At 41.4% G+C, this 24,004-nt stretch overlaps 1 protein-coding gene across 8 annotated transcripts in view; it reads right to left on the bottom strand.

Moving 5' to 3' along the window:
• DNAAF11 (dynein axonemal assembly factor 11) overlaps positions 1 to 24,004 on the bottom strand; it is a 72,454-nt gene that overhangs the window by 15,261 nt on the left and 33,189 nt on the right. For 5 of the 8 annotated variants that reach the window (XM_070476994.1, XM_070476993.1, XM_070476995.1 and 2 more), the window contains 5 exons: positions 19,944 to 20,135; positions 18,027 to 18,104; positions 12,697 to 12,762; positions 10,689 to 10,758; positions 9,761 to 9,856 (listed from right to left, as the gene is read on the bottom strand). In XM_070476994.1, the coding sequence (XP_070333095.1) occupies positions 9,761 to 9,856; positions 10,689 to 10,758; positions 12,697 to 12,762; positions 18,027 to 18,104; positions 19,944 to 20,135 (502 nt within the window). Of the gene's footprint in view, position 1; positions 7,127 to 9,760; positions 9,857 to 10,688; positions 10,759 to 12,696; positions 12,763 to 18,026; positions 18,105 to 19,943; positions 20,136 to 24,004 lie in introns of those variants that run through there. The other 3 variants (XR_011491393.1, XM_070476990.1, XM_070476991.1) reach the window with 3 other exon arrangements.

Here is a 24,004-nt window from a genome sequence, read left to right as displayed (position 1 = left end):
CTAAAATTGAAAATGGTATTTTTATTAGGTTAGGACAAACATCAAGAATGATAACGATGTTTTAAAAAGAAAAGAAAATATCCTTTTGTAATGTTACTAGACATCATTTCAGTGGGAAATATCCTACATTTACCTGGACAAGTTTACGATTATTCTTGTTTGTTCTGGGCCAGTGATAGTTCAGAAGTGCTGGCGAGTTTACGTCACCCCACTCCCCACCTCCCACAACAGGGAACAGGCATCAACCAAATATTCTCAGGGGTTGGTTACTACTGTCCTAGTTCCATCACCCCTTAGGTAGAGTTATTCTGAAGTATGTGTTTCTCGGTCTTCCCAGGGAGGCTCAGTGGTGAAAGAATCCACCTGCCAATATAGGAGATTCAGGTTCAATCCCTGGGTTGGGAAGATCCCCTGGAGAAGGAAATGGCAACTCACTCCAGCTTTCTTGCCTGGGAAATCCACAGAAAGAGGAGCCTGGTGGGTTACAGTCCATGGGGTCACAAAGAGTCAGACATGACTGAGCACCTAACACTTACACTTTCACAGAGCAGATGGGCTTCCTTGGTGGCTCAGTGGTAAAGAACCCCCCTGCCAATGCAGGAGACGCAGGAGACAAGGGTTTGCTCCCCAGGTTGAGAAGATCTTCTGGAAGAGGAAATGGCAACCCACTCCAGAATTCTTGCCTGGGAAATCCCAAGGACAGAGGAGCATGGTGGGCTACAGGACACAGGGCTGCAAAGAGTCGGACACAGTTCAAGAGACTCAACAAGAATGACGTGTTCTGCACAGTCTCCCCGAGCTTCCCCACTGGGGTTGCTGGCACTTCTCCTGGTTGCCTCTCTCCCCTACTTTCTGATCAGCACCCTCTAACTTCTCAAACAAACCGCTGTACCTTCTCACCTTCCACTTCCAGGACGGCCACAAATTTAAAAAGTGTTTTACAGGTCAAATGTGAATCTGTGTCCCTCAATTTAATAGACAGCAAGGAGATCAAATCAATCAATCCTAAAGGATATCAACCCTGAATATTCACTGGAAGAACTGATGGCTGAAACTGAAGCTCCAATACTTTGGCCACATGATGCGAACAGCTGTCTCATTGGGAAAGACCCTGATGCTGGGAAAGATTGAAGGCAGGAGGAGAAGGGGATGACAGACGATGAGATGGTAGGATGGCATCACTGACTCAACGGACAAGAGTCTGAGCAAACTCCGGGAGATGGTGAAGGACAGGGAAGCCTGGTGCGCTGCAGTCCATAGGGTTGCAAAGAGTTGGACATAACTTAGCGACTGAACAGCAACAACAATAACTCTGGGACTCTCAAAGGACTCTCAAACTCTTAAGGTTTCCCTTAAGGAGGAAGAGTAGGAAACCGGTGTAGTCAGATTCCAAAACACCGACTAACTTACTACTGGGATCCCACTCAGGTCTCTGTGGACACCTGATGTAATTTTCACTGTGGGCTGAATACTTACTTGAAAAAAAAAAAAATCTACCTACCTACTACCTATCTACCTATAATTTGAGTCCACAGATGATGTTAATGTCTAGATGCCTGGGTTTGGCCAGGCATGTGTGGATGGTATTCACTACTTTCACTCAAGTTCACGGCCCAGTTTGGGGGCCATGGTGATAGCCGTTTAGACAGGCTGAGACTTTCTCAGGCCTGGCTGTCTTCTCACTCACTTTCCTCTGGGTTACAGTCCTTGGGAGTCACATCTCAAAGTGGGCATGGCTTCCTAGAGCCCACTTAGCGTGGCTTCCCTGCTAGGCTCTGGACTTTGGCTTTTTTCCTCTCATCCCTGTCTGGTCACTGAAAGCATGGTTTATTCTCTCAGTCTTTCCTTGATCAGCAGGCAGTAATTGCTTATCATCTCATCACTGTCAAGATGTTTTTAAAATATGTTGTCCATATTCCTAAATTTTCTTTATGTGACTGTCACTCTTAATGACCTACTTGGCAACTAGCTGATGGTGGAGCTCTAGATATGTTACTGAAAGTCATGAGCCTATGTAGATAGTGAGTGTAGAGAAGAGAAATGAGGTTCCAGGATTGAAGGATGGACATGCCAACTTTCAGAGGCCTGGGCAGGAGAAAGAACCAGCAAAGAAACATCCGGTGGCAGACCATCAAGTGAGCAGGACGTAAGAAGAGAAGCAAATCAAAGTGGTGTGTCTAAGGCCAAGTGACAGCTGTTTAAAATGGAGGGGTTGGTTAGTGGCGTACAAACCTCTTGAAAGGTCAGAGAAGAGGAGGAAGGGGGCTGACTGCTGGATCTAGTCACATAGAGAGGACTGGAGATCTCAAAAAGAGATGTTTCATGGATGTGGGTGGGGACACTGGAGAAGAGATGAATACCTCCTTGGGGTTAGCTCTAGAAATTGTGAAAAAAGAATTGGAACAGAAAATATAGATGTCTGCTTTCAGAGTTTTGCTGTGAAGCAGGTCAGATCAGTTAAGCAGAGGGGAATGTTTTTATTTTGTACTGTTTTATTTTGGAGAAGGGAGATGTTTTAGCATGTTTCCTAATATAAGTTGTGTGTGGAGAAAATTCAGTGAAGATGTAGAAGAGAGAATTGTTAGAGGAGGAAAATAGCCTTTCATAGGCAAGTGGAAATAGGAGCTAACACATATCTGGAGAGTTCAGAGAGATCACAGACAGTTCATTCATAGGATAAGGATGGCCAAGGAGGCCAAGTGGGAAAAGATATGCTATTTGGGATATGTGAAAATCATCCTTTGATGCTTCTATTTTTTTTAGCACTGCAAGTTTTTAGGAATGAGCTGAGGAAGAGAGAGAATGTCCTATAAGAGAAGTATGAATGGAACAGAAAAACCCAGCAAGATGACCAGGTGGCCCTCACTCTAGACCATCTTGAAATTAACATTCAGAGAGTAACACTGAGTTTATGTTGGGCATATCATAAGCACATTTGAGTAGAGATAAAGCACTGAGAAATGTGTTAAAATAATAAGGGAAAGGGCATCTGAGACTGTTTTCTAGAATCATGGTCTGTAATATTGACCTTTAATATGTGACCTTCATCTCCTGTGCTCAATAAAGCAAAATCAAGCAGGATATTCACTGAGTAAAGCTGTAAATATATTTTGCTGTTCAGTTCAAATGGCACCTTCTTTAATCTCAGTTAATTATTCTGAAAGAACACCCAAAGGAAATCAGGAAGTATATTCTTGGAGTGCTCCTGGAACTTGTCAGTTGAGAATCTAGATGGGAGTTTAATTGAATGACGATGCAAGTTTCCCTGTGAATGCAAAGTCTCCGTTAAATCTTGTTAAGTTGGACTGTGATGAGATCATGTGCCAGATACTCCCAGGCTGATGATGATAAGACTGTTCGTGGACATACCAGTGAGTCTGACCACACATTTAAGAAAATATATTGAAGACAAGCATAAACTCTCAGAAAATCTGATGGGGAATAATTCTACTCAGAATAGGAACTAAAATCATACAGACAGTGAAAGTGAAAGTCACTCAGTCATGTCCGACTGTTTGCCACCCCATGGACTATACAGTCCATGGAATTCTCCAGGTCGGAATACTGGAGTGGGTAGCCATTCCCTTCTCCAGGAGATCTTCCCAACCCAGGGATTGAACCCAGGTCTCCCGCATTGCAGGCAGATTCTTTACCAGGTGAGCTACCAAGGAAGCCCAAGAATACTGGAGTGGGTAGCCTATCCCTTCTCCAGCAGATCTTCCTGACTCAGGAATCAAATGGGATCTCCTGCGTTGCAGGCAGATTCTTTACCAGCTGAGCTATCATGGTAATGAATAATATTAATTAACAGTAACATGAGTGCAGGGTGTATTATGCCCCAAGTGGTCACCTAGGTGCTTTACATATTCATTTATATAATCCTCAATACAACTTTTTGAGGTGTGACTGATCATTAATATAACTGTATGGACAAGGAGTCTAAGGCACAGAGGGATGAATAATTTGCTCAAGGTCATGCAGCTGTTGAGTAGAAGTATCAAGATTTAACCCAGGTTCTGTGGCTCCAGAGACCATCTCTTTTCACTGTCTCTAAATGGTAACAGCAATAACAATTCAAATGGCATTCCTGGAGGCAGAATTGGATGAAATTATTTGAAAGTTAACCTGGAATAACACGCATGGAAAAATGATGAGGAAATGACTGTGGAGGGAGAAGAGTAATTATGGGAGATTCTTGTTGTAAATATTAAAATGTATTTTAAAGTTGCATTTAATGTATTTACTTGCTCAACAAAAATTTATTGACCACCTACTCTTTGTCTGGCTCAGTTCTAGGTAACAGTGACACAGTAGTAATAAGAGCAGACCAAAGTCCCTATTCTCATGAAGCTTAAATTTTTGTTGATGGAGACAGACAGAGAAAGAAACAATTAAATACATGACTGTCCAGTGGTGATACATTCTTCTGAAGAAAAATACAGCAGAAACAGGGGATAGAGAACACTAGGGTAGGGAAGAGGAAGCTTTCTAAATATTGGGATCAGGAAAGAACTCATGGTGAAATAACACTTGGAAAAAAAAAACAAAACCCAAAAGAAGGAGAGAGCAGACCATGAGGATACCTGGGAGAATGGCATTCTAGCAGAGAGGACAGCAAGTACTAAGGACCGGGGTAGGAGGATGCCTGTCACATTTGTGAAGTGGCAAGGAAGCCAGGTGGCGGGAATGATGAGAGGGTAAAGTGACGGAAGATAATGTCAGAGGGATCATGGCAGGAGATTCTTGCGGGGAGCTTGCTTTTAACTCTGACTAGAAAACATGACTTGGTCTGATTTATCACACTGTAAAATGATCATTTGGCTGCTGTGTTGAGAAAAGGATTAACGACTCTTCCCCAAAGAAGAACAGTGAATTTCTGGTAGACGGATGACACCGTGGGTCCACGTGTCCTGAATGGATATACCTAACGGAATAAACGGCGACAGGCACTGGAGACGGAGACTCTACATGGATCCGAAAACTAAGACTAAGGAATAAAACAGTCTGGAAATGAGCAGGAAACGCCACTGGCGTGTGGAGCAGGACTGAGAGAAACCTCATGAGGCGCAGAGTGTTTCCAACGCCTCTATTACCTGGGCAGTTGACCTTCCACTCCCTAAAGTCACTTTCCTTCTTATTTTTGTCTAAATTTTACTCATCTTTGGCTGTGCTGGGTCTTCACTGCGGCCCGGGCTCTCTCTAGTTGCAGTGAGCAGGGGGCTACTCTTCGTTGCGGTGCGTGCGCTTCTCAGCGCGGCGGCTTCTCTTATTTTGGAGCACGGGCTCTAGGTACTCAGGCTTCAGTAGTTGTAGCTCTTGGGCTGGAGAGTATGGGCTCAGCTGTGGCCCACGGGTTTAGCGGCCCCGCAGCATGTGGAATCTTCCCAGACCAGGGATCGGACCCATGTCTCCAGTCCTGGCAGGCAGATTCCTAACCATTGGACCACCAGGGAAGTCACCTAATGTCACTTTCTGAGAAAGCCAGAGTACTTTTCCATCCACAACCCCACCCAGCTCTTCCAGCTAAGGCATCAACCATTGAAATCATAGTGGAGGAGATGGCCTTCTCAGAGACGCAGGACCCACAGGTTAAGTTATAATGATGGCCAGTGGAGATGGGAATTCGGCAAGGAATGGTAGGGATTGTGATGTCTGGGTATTATACCAACCCACAGATACAGATGTTCCCAGATGTTGGGAAGCATCTCGTATGGTGGAGCTAGCATGAGATAAGAACTTTTGGGTGTGGAACTGAGCTGGGACAACCCACCAGCAGATTAGCAAGGGAATATTCAGCCACGACCCCTGTGACAAAGAACAGACGTGAAACTTGTCTGCTTATCAGCAGCCAGTCTGTACAGACCCAGCACCATTCAGGAGCAGGAAAGGGAAAAAGATCCATTTGACATCTATGACAAAATGATGAGTGAAGTGGCTAGTAAGAAATAGTTGAACAGTTTGTGGGTTCCATTAAAAATTTTGCATCCTGGAAAAAGTGTATACAAAGTTCGCCGCTGAATTTCCACAAACACAGGTGGAGTCATCAGAGCACAGACATCATCAAATAGATTAGCTCTCCACAAATAATCTTTACAAATACTATCCCAAAGAAGGAACAACTAAACAGCAGATTTGACCTTCTTTTCATTAATTTACAGTGTCTAAGTATTATAAACTACCAAGGACAATTTTAGATAGTTCCTAAAGCACTGAGTTATCACTTAACATATTGACAACACTGTTTCCTATGAATGAATCAAAAGTATACCTAAGTGTCTACTTGATTTTTATGCTTTAAAACTCTAAGAAGATGCCTCAGTCATTGTAATGTGGGTCAGATCGACAACTCCACAGTAAGCCTAGACACACAAACTTCAGTACATCAACTGTTTAAATCAACAGGAACTATAAAGATGCCAATTTTTAGTAATACTTATTTTCAATAGTAACCATAAGTGAAGTTAGAATTTTTATTGTTAACTTTTGATAATTTTTTAAGAAAAAAGCTTTTATTCTTTGAGTTTTATAGTCCTTGCAAATGTCAAACTCATAAATGAAAAACAACTAATTCTGGGCAAGTAAGTATTCTCCAAAGGTTGATTTTATCGACTGGCTACCTTTTAGGAGGATAGGTTGACATCAATGTTACTTTAACACAGTAGTCTAAAATCTTTTTTTTAATTTGTTACAACACTGCTTCTGTTTTTTGTTTGTTTTCTTTTTTTGTTTTGGATTTTTGGCCAAGAGGCATGTGAGATCTCAGCTCCCCAACCAGGGATCATACCCACACTCCCCGCACTGGAAGGCCAAGTCTCAACAGCTAGACCACTGGGGGAGTTCCTAAAATCTTAAAAAGTATATATCTCAAAGGAAAAAATGCTACTCAGTTTATCACTGAGAAAAAAAGAAGCCTCTGATTCTTTCTGTGTAAATTATCCATCTTCAACTAAGCACTTCTAAAATGCTTTTCTCTAATAAGCCATTTTTTATGCTTTGCATATGTATTTAACATGAAAAATTTAAACAGATATAAAGACAGAAAGGATAATGGAAATAGAATGCTGTATTTATTTAAAAGATTCATGGGAAAAGAGAGCAGAGGTCTTCTGATCAATGGCCTGGCACCCTGTAAAAGGTACACAAATTGCATGTCTTGATTTCCTTTTAGGAAACCAGCGATTACCTTTTAATCTGTGGCTCCTCACAATGGAAATTTCAAAAAAAACAAAAAAGAAAGAACAGTGCTGATCACAGTGTCATTCAAATGTCTCTGTCGAAACACCAAAGTAATTGAGTTATCTCTTAGATTTCCCTATAGGATATTCTAATCAGCACAGAAGCGTTTCCTTCATTTGTTGTTGTCAACAAGGACAATGAGATTCTTACAGTCATGTTTGTTGTCTTATTGCTTAACAACAAATTGTATTTGCTGTTTTATGGCCTCAGAGTTAAAATACATAATTGATTACTCAGAATCAATCGGTGACAAAACTGGCTTTGGGATAAAGTAAATCATTATAGAAACCTTATTGATTAATCAAGTTTATAATCTCTGTGCCCCCCAGGTCCCTTTTCTTCCTCAAAAGAACCTCCTCTTCCCCCTTTGAAACCTGAGTGACTGGAGCAAAGCTGTCCCCACCCTCAGCTCAAGGCAGGAGACTGTCTTTGTTGTTTAGTAGCTAAGTAGTGTCTAACTCTTTTGTGACCCCATGGACTGTAGCCTGCCAGGCTCCTCTGTCCATGGGGTTTCCCAAGCAAGAATACTGGAGTGGGTTGCCATTTTCTTCTCCAGGGGATCTTCCCGACCCAGGGATCAAACCTGTGTCTCCTGCATTGGCAGGCAGATTCTTTACCACTGAGCCACCAGGGAAGCCCATGGCATGAGATAATAGTAACCAAACATAAAATAATAGGAATGAAGAAAGGATGACCATCTCTTTGACCAGAGATGTTCCACTGTCCACAGTCAAGCTCATCAAGATTTGTTGGACTCTTCAGCTAAATTGACCAAATCAGTGAAGTGGAATTTTTATTCCATGGTGATAGGAGAGGGCCTTTCTCTGTGCCTTTCTCTGATTCTCTATCTTCAGGCAAGGTAAGAACAAGAAATCAAGTCACCTTAGTCACTGCTAGTGCTCAGGTCAGGAAGGAAGCTGGCTTGAGGACAAAGCTACATCAGAAACGGTCTTAACCTTCCCTTGCCTGAAACTTCTCTACCTTCCATATGTAGGAATGCTTCTTTATGGTGAAAGCCAGTTTTTCTGGGGGTTTCCTGCAGCTTGCAGCATGAAACATCCTAACTCATTCACCGAGTCTATATTGAGAAATCAAAATTTTCTGTACAGACAAATGATTTTAAGTTTAATTTCCTTAAGTTCTTTCAGGGTTGTCATCTGTCCCTGCTGAACTTGTTCTGGATTCTAAAGAGCTTCGGTCTCGGACATTCAGCTCTGAGATCAAGGTTAAGCAGTCTGAAAGCCAGGTGAGGGGAAGCTGTCAGTCTTCAGAAGTCAGCCATATCTAAAGGACACATACTTCTGTTCTCTATGTCTGTGAGTCTGTTCCTGTTTTGTATATAGATTCCTTTGTGTTTTTTTCCACGACTCTATATATGTAAGTGATATCATATAGTGTTTTCTTCTCTCTAACTGCCATTTAGCAGAAGAGGGAGGAGGAAGGACAAATTAGGAGGATATCATTAACAGATACAAACTACTATACATAAAATAGACAAGCAACAGGGATTTACTATAAAGCACAGAGTCATATTCAGCATTTTGTAAAACCTATAATAGAAAGTAATTATCAAAAAAAAAAAAAGAAAAAAGCTGAATCAATGCTGTACACCTGAAACTTGTGCAATATTATAAATCAACTATACTTCAATTTAAAAAACTGGAAAAAATACATATACTTCTCCTTTCAAACAAAAGACAAAAAAGAGTTTTAGTTAAAATACTATCTAGTCTGTTTCATAAAAATAATACAAAAAAACAATAATGATGACACCAATATTCACTGAGTGCTCACAGTGCTATGAATTTTATGTGCATTATCTTTCTTTGTTGTTGTTATTCAGTCACTAAGGCATGTCTGACTCTTTGTGATACTAGACTGCAGCATGCCAGGCTCCTCTGTCCTCCATTGTCTCCCAGAGTTTGCGCAAATTCATGTCCATTGAGTTGGTGATGCTATCTAACCATCTCATTCTCTGACGCTCCCTTCTTCTTTTGCCTTCAATCTTTCCTAGCATCATTATTTTTCTTAAGAGCAATGTTAGGAAATAGAGGCCCAGAGTTAGGTTACTAAGTGGCCCAAAGTCACAAAACCAGTAAGTTCAATATCTGGAATTCAGTCACATTTTAAAAAAAAATTTTAGGGACCCAAGGCCCATGTCAGGTAGGCCAATACATATCCTCTCAAAGTTATTTGTAAGGAAAGTACTGACCCTTACTTATTTGTAAGGAAAATACCGTGTGACAGACATGGTCAGTGGCTCCTGTGATTTACACCCCCCAACTCTATCCCCATTCTAGACTGAAGGCTGCAGAGACAAGAGCCGCTGGCAGGAGGAGGCAGCCAGTTTCAGCTCTTTGTTCTCACAGACCTTTGTTCTCCTACCTGACCTGGAGTGAGAAGATTTTCTGGCCATCTCAGCCAAAAGGACCTTGAGCAGAAGTCATCAGGAGCCCTAGCAGGTCAGGTTCCTTTAGGGACAGACATCTCCAGACGTGAGATGGATCAATGTGACGCTGCCTACCTTGGGCATGCAGACGACCAGGTGCCCTGTGGTCTGAGACCTTTTAGCAAAACTGCTGTCAGGTTTGACTTCTGCAGGGAGGACGAGCTGAAACGGCTGGGAGTAGACAGGAGGCGTGGGCAATGAGTGCATCTTACATCAGGAGTTCCTTTAAGAGGCATTTTCGTTACAGACTTAAAATTCACCAATCGTTAAAAAAAATCTGATTAGACTTATTAGGAAAAAAATAATATATGGGGCTATACTCCATAGGCACAAATTACTTTACCAATTTTAATGAGTGGTCTAAAGAACAATTATCAGTCATAAATCATGATTGGTCCAATTATGATAACATGGCTGATAAAGCATTTATAGATAAAACTTCCTATCATAAAATATCAACATATTTCCATTTTTAAGGTCTTTAAGCTAACTCACATGAATACTTAGAATCAGCAAAACATACTATTTCAAAAATGATAAAATTACAGTAGGAAAGGCTACCCACTTCAGTATTCTGGCCTGGAGAATTCCAGGGACTGTATAGTCCGTGGTGTCACAAAGAGTTGGACACAACTGAGTGACTTTCACTTTCATGAATGAAATCATTAACAATTTTAAATGCATATAATATTGAAATATAATTTTAAGCACAGGCTACCCATATAGACCATCTTATCAGGTCTGGGAAAATTTTAACTAAATAGATACAGGTTAAAAATACTAATTTTACTAAAAAAAAATACTAATTTTATCAAGGTACACCATGGTCAGCAACCATTTCTGCTAAATACCCTCCTGTTGTAAAATCATGTGTCTAAAAAAAATAGCACTGACTGAGTTTCTCTTTTTCTATTTTAAAATGGCTTAAAATTTTTTTTGAGGCAAATTAGTTTGGTCTTAGGCTGAGTTCTGCAATAGTAACAGCCTACAGGGTCACACTTACCTTTCCCTTGACCATCACTCGCACGTAAGTTGGCTGTACGTCAACATCGATTAAAGAGGTGTCCATATACCTTCAAAATTCAACAACCAAGTCTTGTAAGTTTTCAAAGACATTAAGTTGAAAGAAGAGCAAATACAAAGTCGCACTTATGGGGCCATTTTAACTGAAGAAAGTTCACAGTTTCCATGATACACAGGTCTTAGAATATCCATCTTAAGTTAATCCCCAGATCTCATAGGAAATCCAATATATCAGCAATTTCATTTTTAGACACACAAGTACACTTAGCATTGATTGCCCCTCACCCAAAAATATCTGTGACCTGAAATACCAGAGGTTCGCAGAAAATGGCTTGCCATGTTCTTTCATGAATACTTTGTTTTAAGCCCCTAAGACCGATGTGGATAGCCAGGGATGCTGAATGCACTAAGCTCCTGCTTCCTCGGGCTCTGTTCTGTTCTGTTTCCACAGCAGTTGTGCCGCTGCCCTTATACGACCATCCTGGAAGGCTGGTTCACCTTCTCCCCCGTGAGGTGTGTCCTTCCCAGAAAGCCCAGCACCCCACCTCCCCCCCAACCATGACAGTGACCCCAGGATCGAGGGGCCATTGTTTTCAACTCTACAAGCCGGGGAAAGGTTTAGATTCCACACCGTTCATTCAAATGAGAAGTCTGGCCAAATGATTATTTTTATACAAGTCAAAATACTGATTGTGAATGTTTTAAAACATGGCAATAACTCAAAAATCACAAATGTTAAGTAAGGCAGGTAGAACAAATACAGGGTGACAGGCTCAGACTCTGACCACACAGACTTGTGAGGTCTGACACCCCTTCCCCCTCCTGCTTGATTATCTTGGAGCACATGCCTTAATCCTTCTAACCTCTGTAGTCTTACCTGTAAAATGAGGATACAAATAGCACCTGTTTCCTAAGATTGCTATGTGTATTTTATCACAGTTAAAAAATGCAATGTTGGGCCTGGGCCTAAGGGGTCACATTCTGACTTCTGCAATTACTGTGTCTATTTTGACAAGACTCATCCCCCAACCCACCTTGGGTAATTCCAGGATAACAATCCCTCCCAGGTCACTGGATTACTGAGAGGTTAAATAATACAGAGCATGTAGCAAAATCCCTCAAAAAGGGAAGTGCCTTTATTATAGTATAAATGTCCACAGACTGCATCATCAGCAATCATTCATTCATTCAGTTCTATTGTTACTGAGCTCCTAACAGGTGTCAGGCACTGTTTTAGGTGCTGGAGAAATAAACACGGAGGAACAAACACAAGTTTCTGCCTCAACTGCACATTTTTGAAAATACAAGGAAATTTAGAGCTTGTCAGGTGGAAATCAAGAAGCAGGACAAGGTGGAAGGAAGTGCTGGGACAGGGCAGATGCTGGTCTAGACTGGATGGTCGGCATACACAGAGAGGCCTCTGATAAGGTGACATCTGAAAGGAGGCCTGAAGGCATGAGGACACCTAAGGTGACAGTGATACAAGCAGTGGGAGAGAGGTGTGTGGGCAAAGGTCCTGGGCCGTCAGACCTGGGGTGAGTGACACAGACAGAGGGAGGCACCTGGACAAAGGTCCTGGGACATCAATGGGTCTAAAGGGCTGGAGAAGCAGAAATACCATGCATGTGGATCCTAAAATTAGCAGCTGGATAGAGGGAGTGAGCCAGAACCTCCTGGCGTCTTCGAGGACTGAGGCACACCTAAAGACATGTGTCTTTAAGTGACTGTAGCAAGGAGGGGTGGAAGGTGACCCGGGCTGGTGGAGCGAGTGTCACAGCCAGGGAGAGCTGGGGTGGGGTGGGCGGGGGGACAGCAGCAGTCAGCATGCAGGGACGAGGGGCGGGCAGGGAGTGGGGTGGGTGAAACCAGCCAGGACTCAGGATGCGATAAAGAGGCTGCTGTTCACGTTTCAGAATTCAAGAGCCTGGGACTGAGAAGGAAAACAGAAAGAAACGCCATCCAATAAACACATGATAAAATGTCTTTACCTATACACGGCCAAGTCCAGGACGATCTGGTTACGCTTTTCATCATCTTTCAAAGTGAAGTCAAGTCTAAGAAACAATCCATTTAGGGGGAAAAAAAGGATGTCTTTAGCAATACTTGATAGATAACCCCATCCCAATATTAAAAGGAAATTTACTAATAACTATATCCTCATCTTCAACAACACACTTATTTTGGTAACTGGTCAATAAAACATCTGAGAGTTTAGCAATTTCAATAGAAACCTACAATATACTTAAAAATTATTTCTGTTTACCTGGTTTCCATATGAGAATCTTAAACTAGATACAAAAAAATTAGCATCAGTGCAGAGAGAGAGACATCTGGTGGCTAAAGTTTTCTTTTCCCTTCTTCATTCGGGTTTGTTAGAAGTAAACTGAAACGCAGAATTATTGCTGGAGGACCACATGTTGCATTTGCTTGCTATTATCCAGCACATGATTCCTCCACTTTTATTTTTTTTTATTTTTTATTTATTTATTTATTTTTATTTGTTGGAGGCTAATTACTTTACAACATTGCAGTGGTTTTTGTCATACATTGAAATGAATTAGCCATGGATTTACATGTATTCCCCATCCTGGTCCCCCCTCCCACCTCCCTCTCCACCCCATCCCTCTGGGTCTTCCCAGTGCACCAGGCCTGAGCACTTGTCTCATGCATCCAACCTGGGCTGGTGATCTGTTTCACCCTAGATATACATGTTTCGATGCTGTTCTCTCGAAACATCCCGCCCTCGCCTTCTCCCACAGAGTCCAAAAGTCTGTTCTATACATCTGAGTCTCTTTTTTCTTTTTTTGCATATAAGGTTATCGTTACCCTCTTCCTAGATTCCATATATATGTGTTAGTATACTGTAATGGTCTTTATCTTTCTGGCTTACTTCACTCTGTATAATGGGTTCCAGTTTCACCCATCTCATTAGAACTGATTCAAATGAATTCTTTTTGATGGCTGAGTAATATTCCATGGTGTATATGTACCACAGCTTCCTCATCCATTCGTCTGCTGATGGGCATCTAGGTTGCTTCCATGTCCTGGCTATTATAAACAGTGCTGCGATGAACATTGGGGTGCACGTGTCTCTTTCGGATCTGGTTTCCTCAGTGTGTATGCCTAGAAGTGGGATTGCTGGGTCATATGGCAGATCTATTTCCAGCTTTTTAAGGAATCTCCACACTGTTTTCCATAGTGGCTGTACTAATTTGCATTCCCACCAACAGTGTAAGAGGGTTCCCTTTTCTCCACACCCTCTCCAGCATTTATTGCTTGTAGACTTTTGGATAGCAGCCATCCTGACTGGTGTATAATGGTACCTCATTGTGGTTTTGATTTGCATTTCTCTGATAATGAGTGATGTTGAGCATCTTTTCACGTTTTTTTTTGCCATCTGTATGTCTTCCTTGGAGAAATGTCTGTTTAGTTCTTTGGCCCATTTTTTGATTGGGTCATTTATTTTTCTGGAGTTGAGCTGGAGGAGTTGCTTGTATATATTTGAGATTAATCCTTTGTCTGTTGCTTCATTTGCTATTATTTTCTCCCAATCTGAGGGCTGTCTTTTCACCTTACTTATAGTATCCTTTGTTGTGCAAAAGCTTTTAAGTTTCATTAGGTCCCATTTGTTTATTTTTGCTTTTGTTTCTAAAATTCTGGGGTGTGGGTCATAGAGGATCCTGCTGTGATTTATGTCAGAGAGTGTTTTGCCTATGTTCTCCTCTAGGAGTTTTATAGTTTCTGGTCTTACGTTTAGATCTTTAATCCATTTTGAGTTTATTTTTGTGTATGGTGTTAGAAAGTGTTCTAGTTTCATTCTTTTACAGGTGGTTGACCAGTTTTCCCAGCACCACTTGTTAAAGAGGTTGTCTTTTTTCCATTGTATATCCTTGCCTCCTTTGTCGAAGATAAGGTGACCATAGGTTCGTGGATTTATCTCTGGGCTTTCTATTCTGTTCCATTGATCTCTATTTCTGTCTTTGTGCCAGTACCATACTGTCTTGATGACTGTGGCTTTGTAGTATAGTCTGAAGTCAGGCAGGTTGATTCCTCCAGTTCCATTCTTCTTTCTCAAGGTTACTTTGGCCATTCGAGGTTTTTTGTATTTTCATACAAACTGTGAAATTATTTGTTCTAGTTCTGTGAAAAATACCGTTGGTAGTTTGATAGGGATTGCATTGAATCTATAGATTGCTTTGGGTAGAATAGCCATTTTGACAATATTGATTCTTCCAATCCATGAACACGGTACATTTCTCCATCTGTTTGTGTCCTCTTTGATTTCTTTCATCAGTGTTTTATAGTTTTCTATGTATAGGCCTTTTGTTTCTTTAGGTAGATATACTCCTAAGTATTTTATTCTTTTTGTTGCAATGATGAATGGTATCGATTCCTTAATTTCTCTTTCTGTTTTCTCATTGTTAGTGTATAGATTCCTCCACTTTTAAACAGTCTTGTCTTCTTTTTTCTTCTTTCATCGGCAACCTTTCCATTGCCCCAGAAATGCTGCCCGTGACCCATCACCTCCATTTTATAGAAGAAGAAACTGAGGCTCAGCAAGGGCTGACGTAGCCGGGAAAGAGGTCACATGAGTCTGGGAGGCAGGATCTCAAAGCCCCAAGTCTTTTAGCTGGACGTGAGGTTTAGTCCTAGGTATAACTTCCATACTGCCGATGCACTGTTCAGAGCTACCTGGTCAATTTCATTCTGAGTACTGCACTTATCGTAGTATTCTGTAAAGTACATAACTCACCGATGTTAAAGAATGCAGGCTAAATTGTTTGGGAAGATGTACCACTAGCCCTAGACTTGCTGCCGGCAGGGGGTCTGCTCCTGGCGGTGGCTCTCACTACTTCCAGCAGCCCTGATTGGGGGGGGACTCCTTCAGTGCACAGATGACACGTGCGTTTCTGATCTCATCTCTGGGACTTTTATTATAGGTGTTTTCCCGTCTGCCTTGATTGCTTATTGCCCCATTTTCTAGCCGCCAACTTAAACTCTCCCTTCATGTATCTCTCAGAAGGTAATTTCAGAGAGATTTTCTGTATAGCCCATGGGGTCAGTCACAAAGACTCAGACACGACTGAGTGACTTTCACTTTTTCTCCGGCAGAGACTGTACACACACTCCCCACTGTCTGCTCCCAGTTTACTCATGGTAACAGGAAGGAAAACGTTCATCTTTCTAGGAGCTTTCCTTAAGAGGGGGACTGAGTGCCCTATCCCCGCTTTCCCCCTCTCTCTTCCGCTGAGCAGAAGAGGTGGGAGGTGGCCAAGAGATGACCATGGAGAGCACTCAAGGACATACGGCAACTGTCCAGGGAAGAGGAGGCCGACGTCCCCCGAGCGGGTGGCGAGGGGGTGAATGAGAAGGGGGGGATCCCGGCAATTCTGGAGGAAGAGCGCGTGGGCTCCCTGATAACACGAGGGAGAAGAGGATGGAGGATGAACCTGAGGTATTGCTCTTGACACCCAGTGCATGCTCACTCCCAAGCCAGAGGACGCCGACGGGCTCGTAGGCTGATGGGAAGTGGGCGTGGGCGTGGAAGCGAGGACGTCTGCTCTAGTCAGGCCCAGCTCACGTCCACACAGGGTCTCAAGCAGCAAACTGAACACACAAGTCCCGAGCTCAGGGAAGAGATCAGCTCTGCTTGTGAGGAAGGAAAAAGTCTTTCCAGCCATGGGGGTTTGCTGAGATCTTGAGAGGGTGGATGTGGAAAAAGAAGACAGCTGAGGAGCTGACCCCAGGGCATTTAGGAGACAAGACAGAAAGGAGCCCGCAAAGCAGAGGACGATGAGAAGGTAGGAGGGTCAAAGAATCAGGAGCAAGGGGAAGACGGTGCTTCGAGAAGGAAAGTAATGATCAGTTTGGTCAAATGTGTTACATCGAGCGCATGGCTGAGATTTGAAAAGATGTGACTGAATATAAAAATGTTGTAAATGCAGAATATAAAAATGATGGGACTGAAGAAGTTTCAGTGGTCTTACTAGGGGCACACAGAGTCCAGAGGGTTTCCTTCAAGCCCTGCTGTAGGTTGAAGAGGGACAGTCTCCCCACTAGATTTTTAAGTTCCTTATAGGCAGAAATCTGTCATATTCACTTCTGCATCCCCAGGGCTTAGTATCATGTATTCATGCCTGCTGGATAAAGAAGATGTGTGTGTGTGTGTGTGTGTGTGTGTGGGGTTGGGGTGAGATTACAAAGTTGATCATAAACACCACTAGAATTAGGCAAGCACAGGCAAGTCAGACACACCACCAATGAGCTATGTGACCTTGTGTGAGTCATCCACCTCTCAGTTCAGCTTTTGGACCTATGAAGAAGAAATACCACCTGTCACATATGACTGCTGTGAAGATGAGTTAACGACACCCAAGAGTGATCAGGACTGTACCACCTCTATCATAGTAATGGCACAACAAATGAAATGGTCAAAGTAGACATTCTGACTAATGAAATGAAGCCAGCAAGACTGAGTTCACAGGCTTGTTGATCTATTTTGACTACAAAAGGCCTTCTCTGCCTGCTTCCCAGTTTTAATTTTAAAATAGCTAGATACTACTATGGGCTTCTCCAATATTTTGGCCACCTGATGCGAAGAGTCCACTCATTAGGAAAGACCCTAATGCTGGGAAAGATTGAAGGCAAAAGGAGAAGAGGGCGGCAGAAGATGAGATGGTTAGACAGCATCACCTACTCAATGGAGGTGAATTTCAGCAAACTCTGGGAGACAGTGGAGGACAGAGGAGCCTGGCGGGCTATAGTCTATGGGGTCACAAAGAAATGGACATGACTGAGTGACTGAACAACAACAAAAGATGCTATTATACATGAGGGTTTCTAGTTGGAATATTTTTCCCTCTCATCAACTCTGTTGAGGAATTTAAATTAATTTCTTATCTTAGCTCTAAAAAGTTCTGCAGATGAGTTCCAGAGTATGAAATAGGTGTACAGGTGATCAGTATTCTCAGCTAGCTTGTTCATGGCAGAGTTTTAAAAATTAAGAAACACAACAATGGAGCACTTGAAATTTTCAGGGGAAAAAACTGTATGTGGTCCAAAGTTTCAGGAATACAGAAATAACTAAGATTTCCTTATGTCTAGATCACTTTTTGTATGCCAAGAGAATAAAACGTAACATTATGTACTTGAAAACATAACGATGCTCTGCATTTAAATACGTACAAAATGACATTCTCATTAGGTCCTTCTGGTTTACTAAGAGTGTTCGGATATCTGAGCAAACGTGTGCTTGAAGCCATGGTATGACCAATACCACACATTTTGTGTCTTCAAGTCTCCACCTGATCCAACTTACTTGGGCTCATTCACGTTCAGGGCTCTCCCGTCCTCGGTGACCAACATCCTTGGTGGCTTCACTTTCTTCTTCTTTTCACTTAGTATTGGGGGTGGGTGGGAACAAGGGGCAGAGGAGAGGAAAAAAATACACAAAGATAATATACAAACAATTAATATGTGAGACAGTTTCAGAAAAATTAATGGCATATTTGTGAATACATCAATTCACTGTGATGAGGCCCATGGCTGGGAGCTGACAATTGAGCCAGATTTCTGTGTGATTATACCCATATCTGTAAAGCGAAAATGTGACCAAGACAATTTGCCAGATCATTCGAATGGGGGAGAAAACTCCTTTTCATGAAATAGCCATGAATGTTTAAATGAGTCTATTTTATGCATGATTTACTCAGCTAACTATCAATTCTCCATTTGTATATACAGCTTCTACTTTAGCTAAAATTACAGTTTTTAAAATGCCAAACAGAATCTATTTTATAGAAATAAAAATACCAGTACATAAAGATCTATGTGAAAGGATGCCTATCACAGCATCATCTGCAGTGGCAAGACGCTGGAACCATTGTGAATGTCCATCAATGGAGGAATAATTGGACTGACTGTGGTACATTCACACTATGAGACATTTTGCATCTATTAAAAAAAAAAAATGTGTTCACTCTTTACTACCAGTCTAAAAAGTTACAGAAAAGTGTTGATGATGATTTAGTGAGAACAAACATATAAAATATAAGTCCATTTTTGTTCTTAAAAAAGATCCCCAATCCCACATTTGCAGAAATCATTCATATGCTTGTAGAGGTGGGCTGGACCCAAGCCTGCTAACTAACTCTCATTACCATGAAGGGGAGAGACAGGAGGAAGGTGAATGGAGTAAAGAGGAAAAATTCATGGAATAACATGAAAGAAAATGTAGGATGCAAATTATATTTATTTAAACCACTTTCAAAAAATACATAAAAACTTTAAAAAGGCATATATGGACAAGTTCTAGAAGATCAGACGGACAGATGTGTTAAAATGACAGAACTATAGGCAATTCTTTGTCTTAGACTTCTATTGTTCTTTTAATATAGATTTTGTGTCAGTTAACTTTATTTTGTAATAGAAATTTATTCACATTTTTCTGCATCTGAAACTGGGTTGCCAGGTCCAATTAAGTTCATGTTTACATGAACTACATTATTCTCCACAGTGAAGTGAAAGTCGCTCACTCGTGTCTGACTCCTTGTGACCCCATGGACTGTATGTAGTCCATTGAATTCTCCCGGCCAGAATACTGCAGTGGGTAGCCTTTCTCTTCTCCAGGAGATCTTCCCAACCCAGGGATCGAACCCAGGTCTCCTGCATTGCAGGCGGATTCTTTACCAACTGAGCTATCAGGGAAGCCCTTGTTCTCCACAACCCCGGACAATTAAGGGCTGCTGCTGCTGCTGCTAAGTTGCCTCAGTCGTGTCCGACTCTGTGTGACTCCATGGACGGCAGCCCACCAGGCTCCTCTGTCCATGGGATTTTCCAGGCCTGAGTACTGGAGTGGGGTGCCATTGCCTTCTCCGACCATTAAGGGCAAACATCTCAGAAAGTCATTAGATGGGGTAGACACAGCACCTGAACTGAATGACTTGGAGGACTGGTATCTTTAAACCAGGTCATACTATTTGACACGTTTAAAGTTGTTAAAAAGCAAGGGACATACAAAAAAAACTCTACCTAAAATGCCATGATTCACAACAACCTTCTTTAGGTAGTCTAATATTAATAAATGTTAGTAGATACACGTCAACAAAAAGCTGAAGTTAGGAAAAGCAAAGTCTGTGTGTGACAGCTAGCACAGATTTAACATAGATGATGGATAAAACAATGTGCAATCAAAAATATATTCTATCACTCTTGATGATAGGAAAAAATGGAATACCTTAATCTTTCTTGGTCTCTCCGTTGTTTTTCCATATGTCTCAGAGTTTCCAATCGAGATTCAGGAGTGTACAAAGAGGGCTTATTCCAGAATTCCAGGTCGTCTTCCCTGTCATCTAATTTCTTTTCCTTGCATTGCCCTTCTTGTGTTTCTGGTGCCTGGATGTAGCCTTTACTGTCTTCAGAAGGTGAGCTAGGAACAAACACAGGACACATAAAGACCAATAATGGACATCTGAGTCTCATCCTGAACACTGCCCCTGAAATACCTTATATGGTTTTTCTTTTCAATATATTATCTTCTTAGCTTTGAATAACAAAATGTGTCCGAGAGAAAGCCTATCGGAGCTAAGTTGGAGAAATGAGTGCCACGGCACTGGGCTAGGCCCCCCTTACCCACCACCAGGAAAGCTGCAGTGATCAGAGTCAAGGGTTCCTAGACCGGGCTGATATGAGTGATCTGGGGGCTTTACACACAGTGCAGGCCTCTAGGCTCCCACCAGTCTACCCAGTCCGTCTGGAGGGTGCCGAGGACCCTGGCTTTACAATGTCATGGGAGGTTCTGATGGTCAGACAGAGACCGGGGGGCCATAGTAACCAACCCACGCTCAGCCCTGCACCCTTCAATTCCATCCTTCACACTGCTCCCAGAGGAGTCTTGCTAAAACAACCTGATCGTGTCTTCCAGGTTCGTTAGGGGCTTCCCTGGTGGCTGAGACAGTATAGAATCCGCCTGCAGTGTGGGAGACCTGGGTTCGATCCCTGCGTTGGGAAGATCCCCTGGAGGAGGGCATGGCAACCCACTCCACTATTCTTGCCTGGAGAATCCCCATGGACAGAGGAGCCTGGCTCAAAGAGTCAGACATGACTGAGTGACTAAGCACATTCCAGATTCTTTAATGATCCTCTATCTCTAAAATTCTTCAGTGGGCTATATGACATTGCCCATGGTATGGACTCTATTTACTCCATTTTGCATGGCTGACTTTGGGTTTTGTAGCTTTATATGGTATGGGCTTCCTTGGTGTCTTAGTAGTAAAGAATCCACCTGCCAATGCAGGAGACACAGGTTTGATCCCTGGGTTGGGAAGATCCCCTGGAGAAAGAAATGGCAACCCACTCCAGTATTCTTGCCTGGTAAATCCCATGGACAGAGGAGCCTGGCAGGCTACAGTTCATGGGGTTCAAAGAGTCAGATGCAACTGAGTGACTAAACAACATCAATATGGGAATGCTCTTTTTTTCATTCATGTTTTATGTACTATCAGAGAATTAAATGAGTCTCCATAGGGCATCAAATAATTATTCTGATGGTCAACATTCATTCAGCAAGGATTCAGCTAATATTTATTGAATGTCTTTCTGTGTGTCAGGCACCAGATAGGAGACCGTTCTAGCAGAGAGAAGAAACAGGAGACTGTTCTAGCAGAGAGAAAGGACACTGGAGCAGTACACAACAGGTATAGGCTCTCGCCCCTCACCTCTCCCTAGAGTTTGCACTGTTACAAAATGATATTAAACGAAAACATCTACAGGAAGCCTTTAGTACCAGGATGGCAAATACTAAGTACCCATTAATTGTTAGATTTTGTTGTTGTTCTTGTTACTGAAATGAGATAACACAAAACGCTCATTTAGTTGACCTTCAAATAAGATGCTTTTTAAAAGGACAGACCAAAAATATGAAATTTAAAGAATACAAACAGAATATACAGTAAAATTCTGCTGAAACACCCTATGTGTTATAAGATGCAGCCAGACAGTTTAATAAGCAAAATAGTGCAAATTACCGAAAATAAATGCTTGCCATATAGCCATGGTTCTTTATGGTACTGAAAAAAAAGGGAATCTATAATATTCTACAAGATTTTAGGTAACCATCACTGAAATCATTACTTTCATTCTCATTAAAAAATTTTGTTTGGCAAACAGACTCACAGACACGGAAAACAAACTTATGGTAACCAGAGTGGAAAGGTGGGGTAGGGGATAAATTAGGAGATCATGATTAACATATATACACTATTATATATAACACAGATCAACAAGGACCTACTGTGCAGCACAGGGAACCATATTCAATATGTGGTAATAACCTATAATGGAAATGAATCTGAAAAAGAATATATATATATATATATATATATATATATATGTATATATATATATAAAATTGAATCACTCTGCTGTATACCTAAAACTAATACAACATTGTACATCTGCTATACTTCAATTAAAAAATCGAAAATAAAATATGGACAAGGTGAGTTTATTCTAGAAATACAAGGATGGCTTAATTTTAGAAAAATCTCTCAATGTTAATTCAACACATCAACAGAAAAATACGCTTATCTCAATAGATACAGAAAAAGCATTTAACAAAAATCTAGCATCCCTGATGATAAAAGCTTTTCATCAACTTGGAATAAAAGGAAACTAACTCAACTCTTCAAAAGCCTCATAGGACTCACTATACTTAATGATGACGAATGGGGAACATTCTTTTAAAAGTCAGGAACAAGATACAGATAACCATTCTTACTGCTGCTATTCCACTCCACACTGGAGGCTTAGCAGGTACCATAAAAAAAATAAAATAAAAAGCAGAGGTAGAAGGATTGGTAATTTTTTTCAAGTTACTGTTTATTTTTTAAAAATGTGTTTTTCTACATAGAAAATACAGGATGATCTACAGACTAACTACTGCACCTTCTTAAAAACTTCAGCAAGATTGCATGCATGCTAAAGTGCTTCAGCTGTGTCCAACTCTGTGTGACCCTGCAGACTGTAGCCCACCAGGCTCCTCTCTCCATGGGATTCTCCAGGCAAGAACACTGGAGTGGGTAGCTGTTCCCTTCTCCAGGGGATCTTCTGACCCAGGGATGGAATTTGTGCCTCTTATGCCTCCTGTGTTAGCAGGCGGATTCTTTACCCCTAGTGCCACCAAGATTTCTTAATACTATTTGCCCCATATACATCAGAAAGACCCAATAACAAATCTATCTTTAAAATCCCATTCTACAAGATACTTATAAATAAATCTAATAAGAATTAGCATAAAACCTTTATAAAGAAAATTATAAGAACTTACTGAAGGGGTCCGAAGGTCTAAATAAAGAGAGCTATTCCAAAATTCAGCAAGGAAAGAATCAATGTCCTGAAGATGTCAACTTTCCCCTTATGAACATATAAATTCAATGCAATTTCAATCAAAATTACACTAGGGATATAGGGGGAGTTTGAACACCTCCCAAATTCTCACAGAAGGGTAAAAAGAGACAAGAGGAATCAAGATGATTTTGAAACAGAAGAGTATCTCCCAGCAAAAATCAAGACTTATAGAAATTAAAACCATGTGGTAGTATTCCCATGGAAGAATCTAGGGAGCCCAGAAATGGGCCCATGAATCACTAGAGAAGGGAATATAATATGGGAGAAGAATGGCACTTTAATTAATGGGGCTGAAACAGACAATCCTGTAGGGGAAATGACTAGCACCCTACCCCACACTGTTGTCAAAAGTTAACCCCAGGATAGATAGATATGATACTGGGGTATTGAATATTTTCATAAATGAGATCAAAATGTATAAAATAAGTTTAGCTACATTAACATATCTAAATTCTAGAAAACAAAAGCACTTATCGAAATTAAAGACAAGTCACAGACAGACTGCAAGAAGGTATTTGCAAACCTCATAACCACTAAAGAATCTGCATCTAGAATATAAAAGAGCTATAAATTAGTAAGAAAAAACCTTACAACTTATTTAAGATAGATGGAAGTCTTGAACAGAAGAAATCTAAATAGCTAATAAACATAAAAGAAGACATTTAAGATACTGAAACTCACTCTTAATTCTAGAAATGCAAATTATTTTGTTTTGTTTTATTTTGTTTTTTGTTTTTTCCATTTATTTTTATTAGTTGGAGGCTAATTACTTTGCATCATTGCAGTGGTTTTTGTCATACCTTGAAATGAATTAGCCATGGATTTACATGTATTCCCCATCCTGGTCCCCCCTCCCACCTCCCTCTCCACCCGATCCCTCTGGGTCTTCCC

The sequence above is a fragment of the Odocoileus virginianus genome, chromosome 15 (assembly GCF_023699985.2).
Source record: "Odocoileus virginianus isolate 20LAN1187 ecotype Illinois chromosome 15, Ovbor_1.2, whole genome shotgun sequence".
NCBI lineage: Eukaryota > Metazoa > Chordata > Mammalia > Artiodactyla > Cervidae > Odocoileus > Odocoileus virginianus.
The sequence above is the reverse complement of the archived record's forward strand: the minus strand, read 5'-3'. Positions and strand labels throughout refer to the sequence as shown.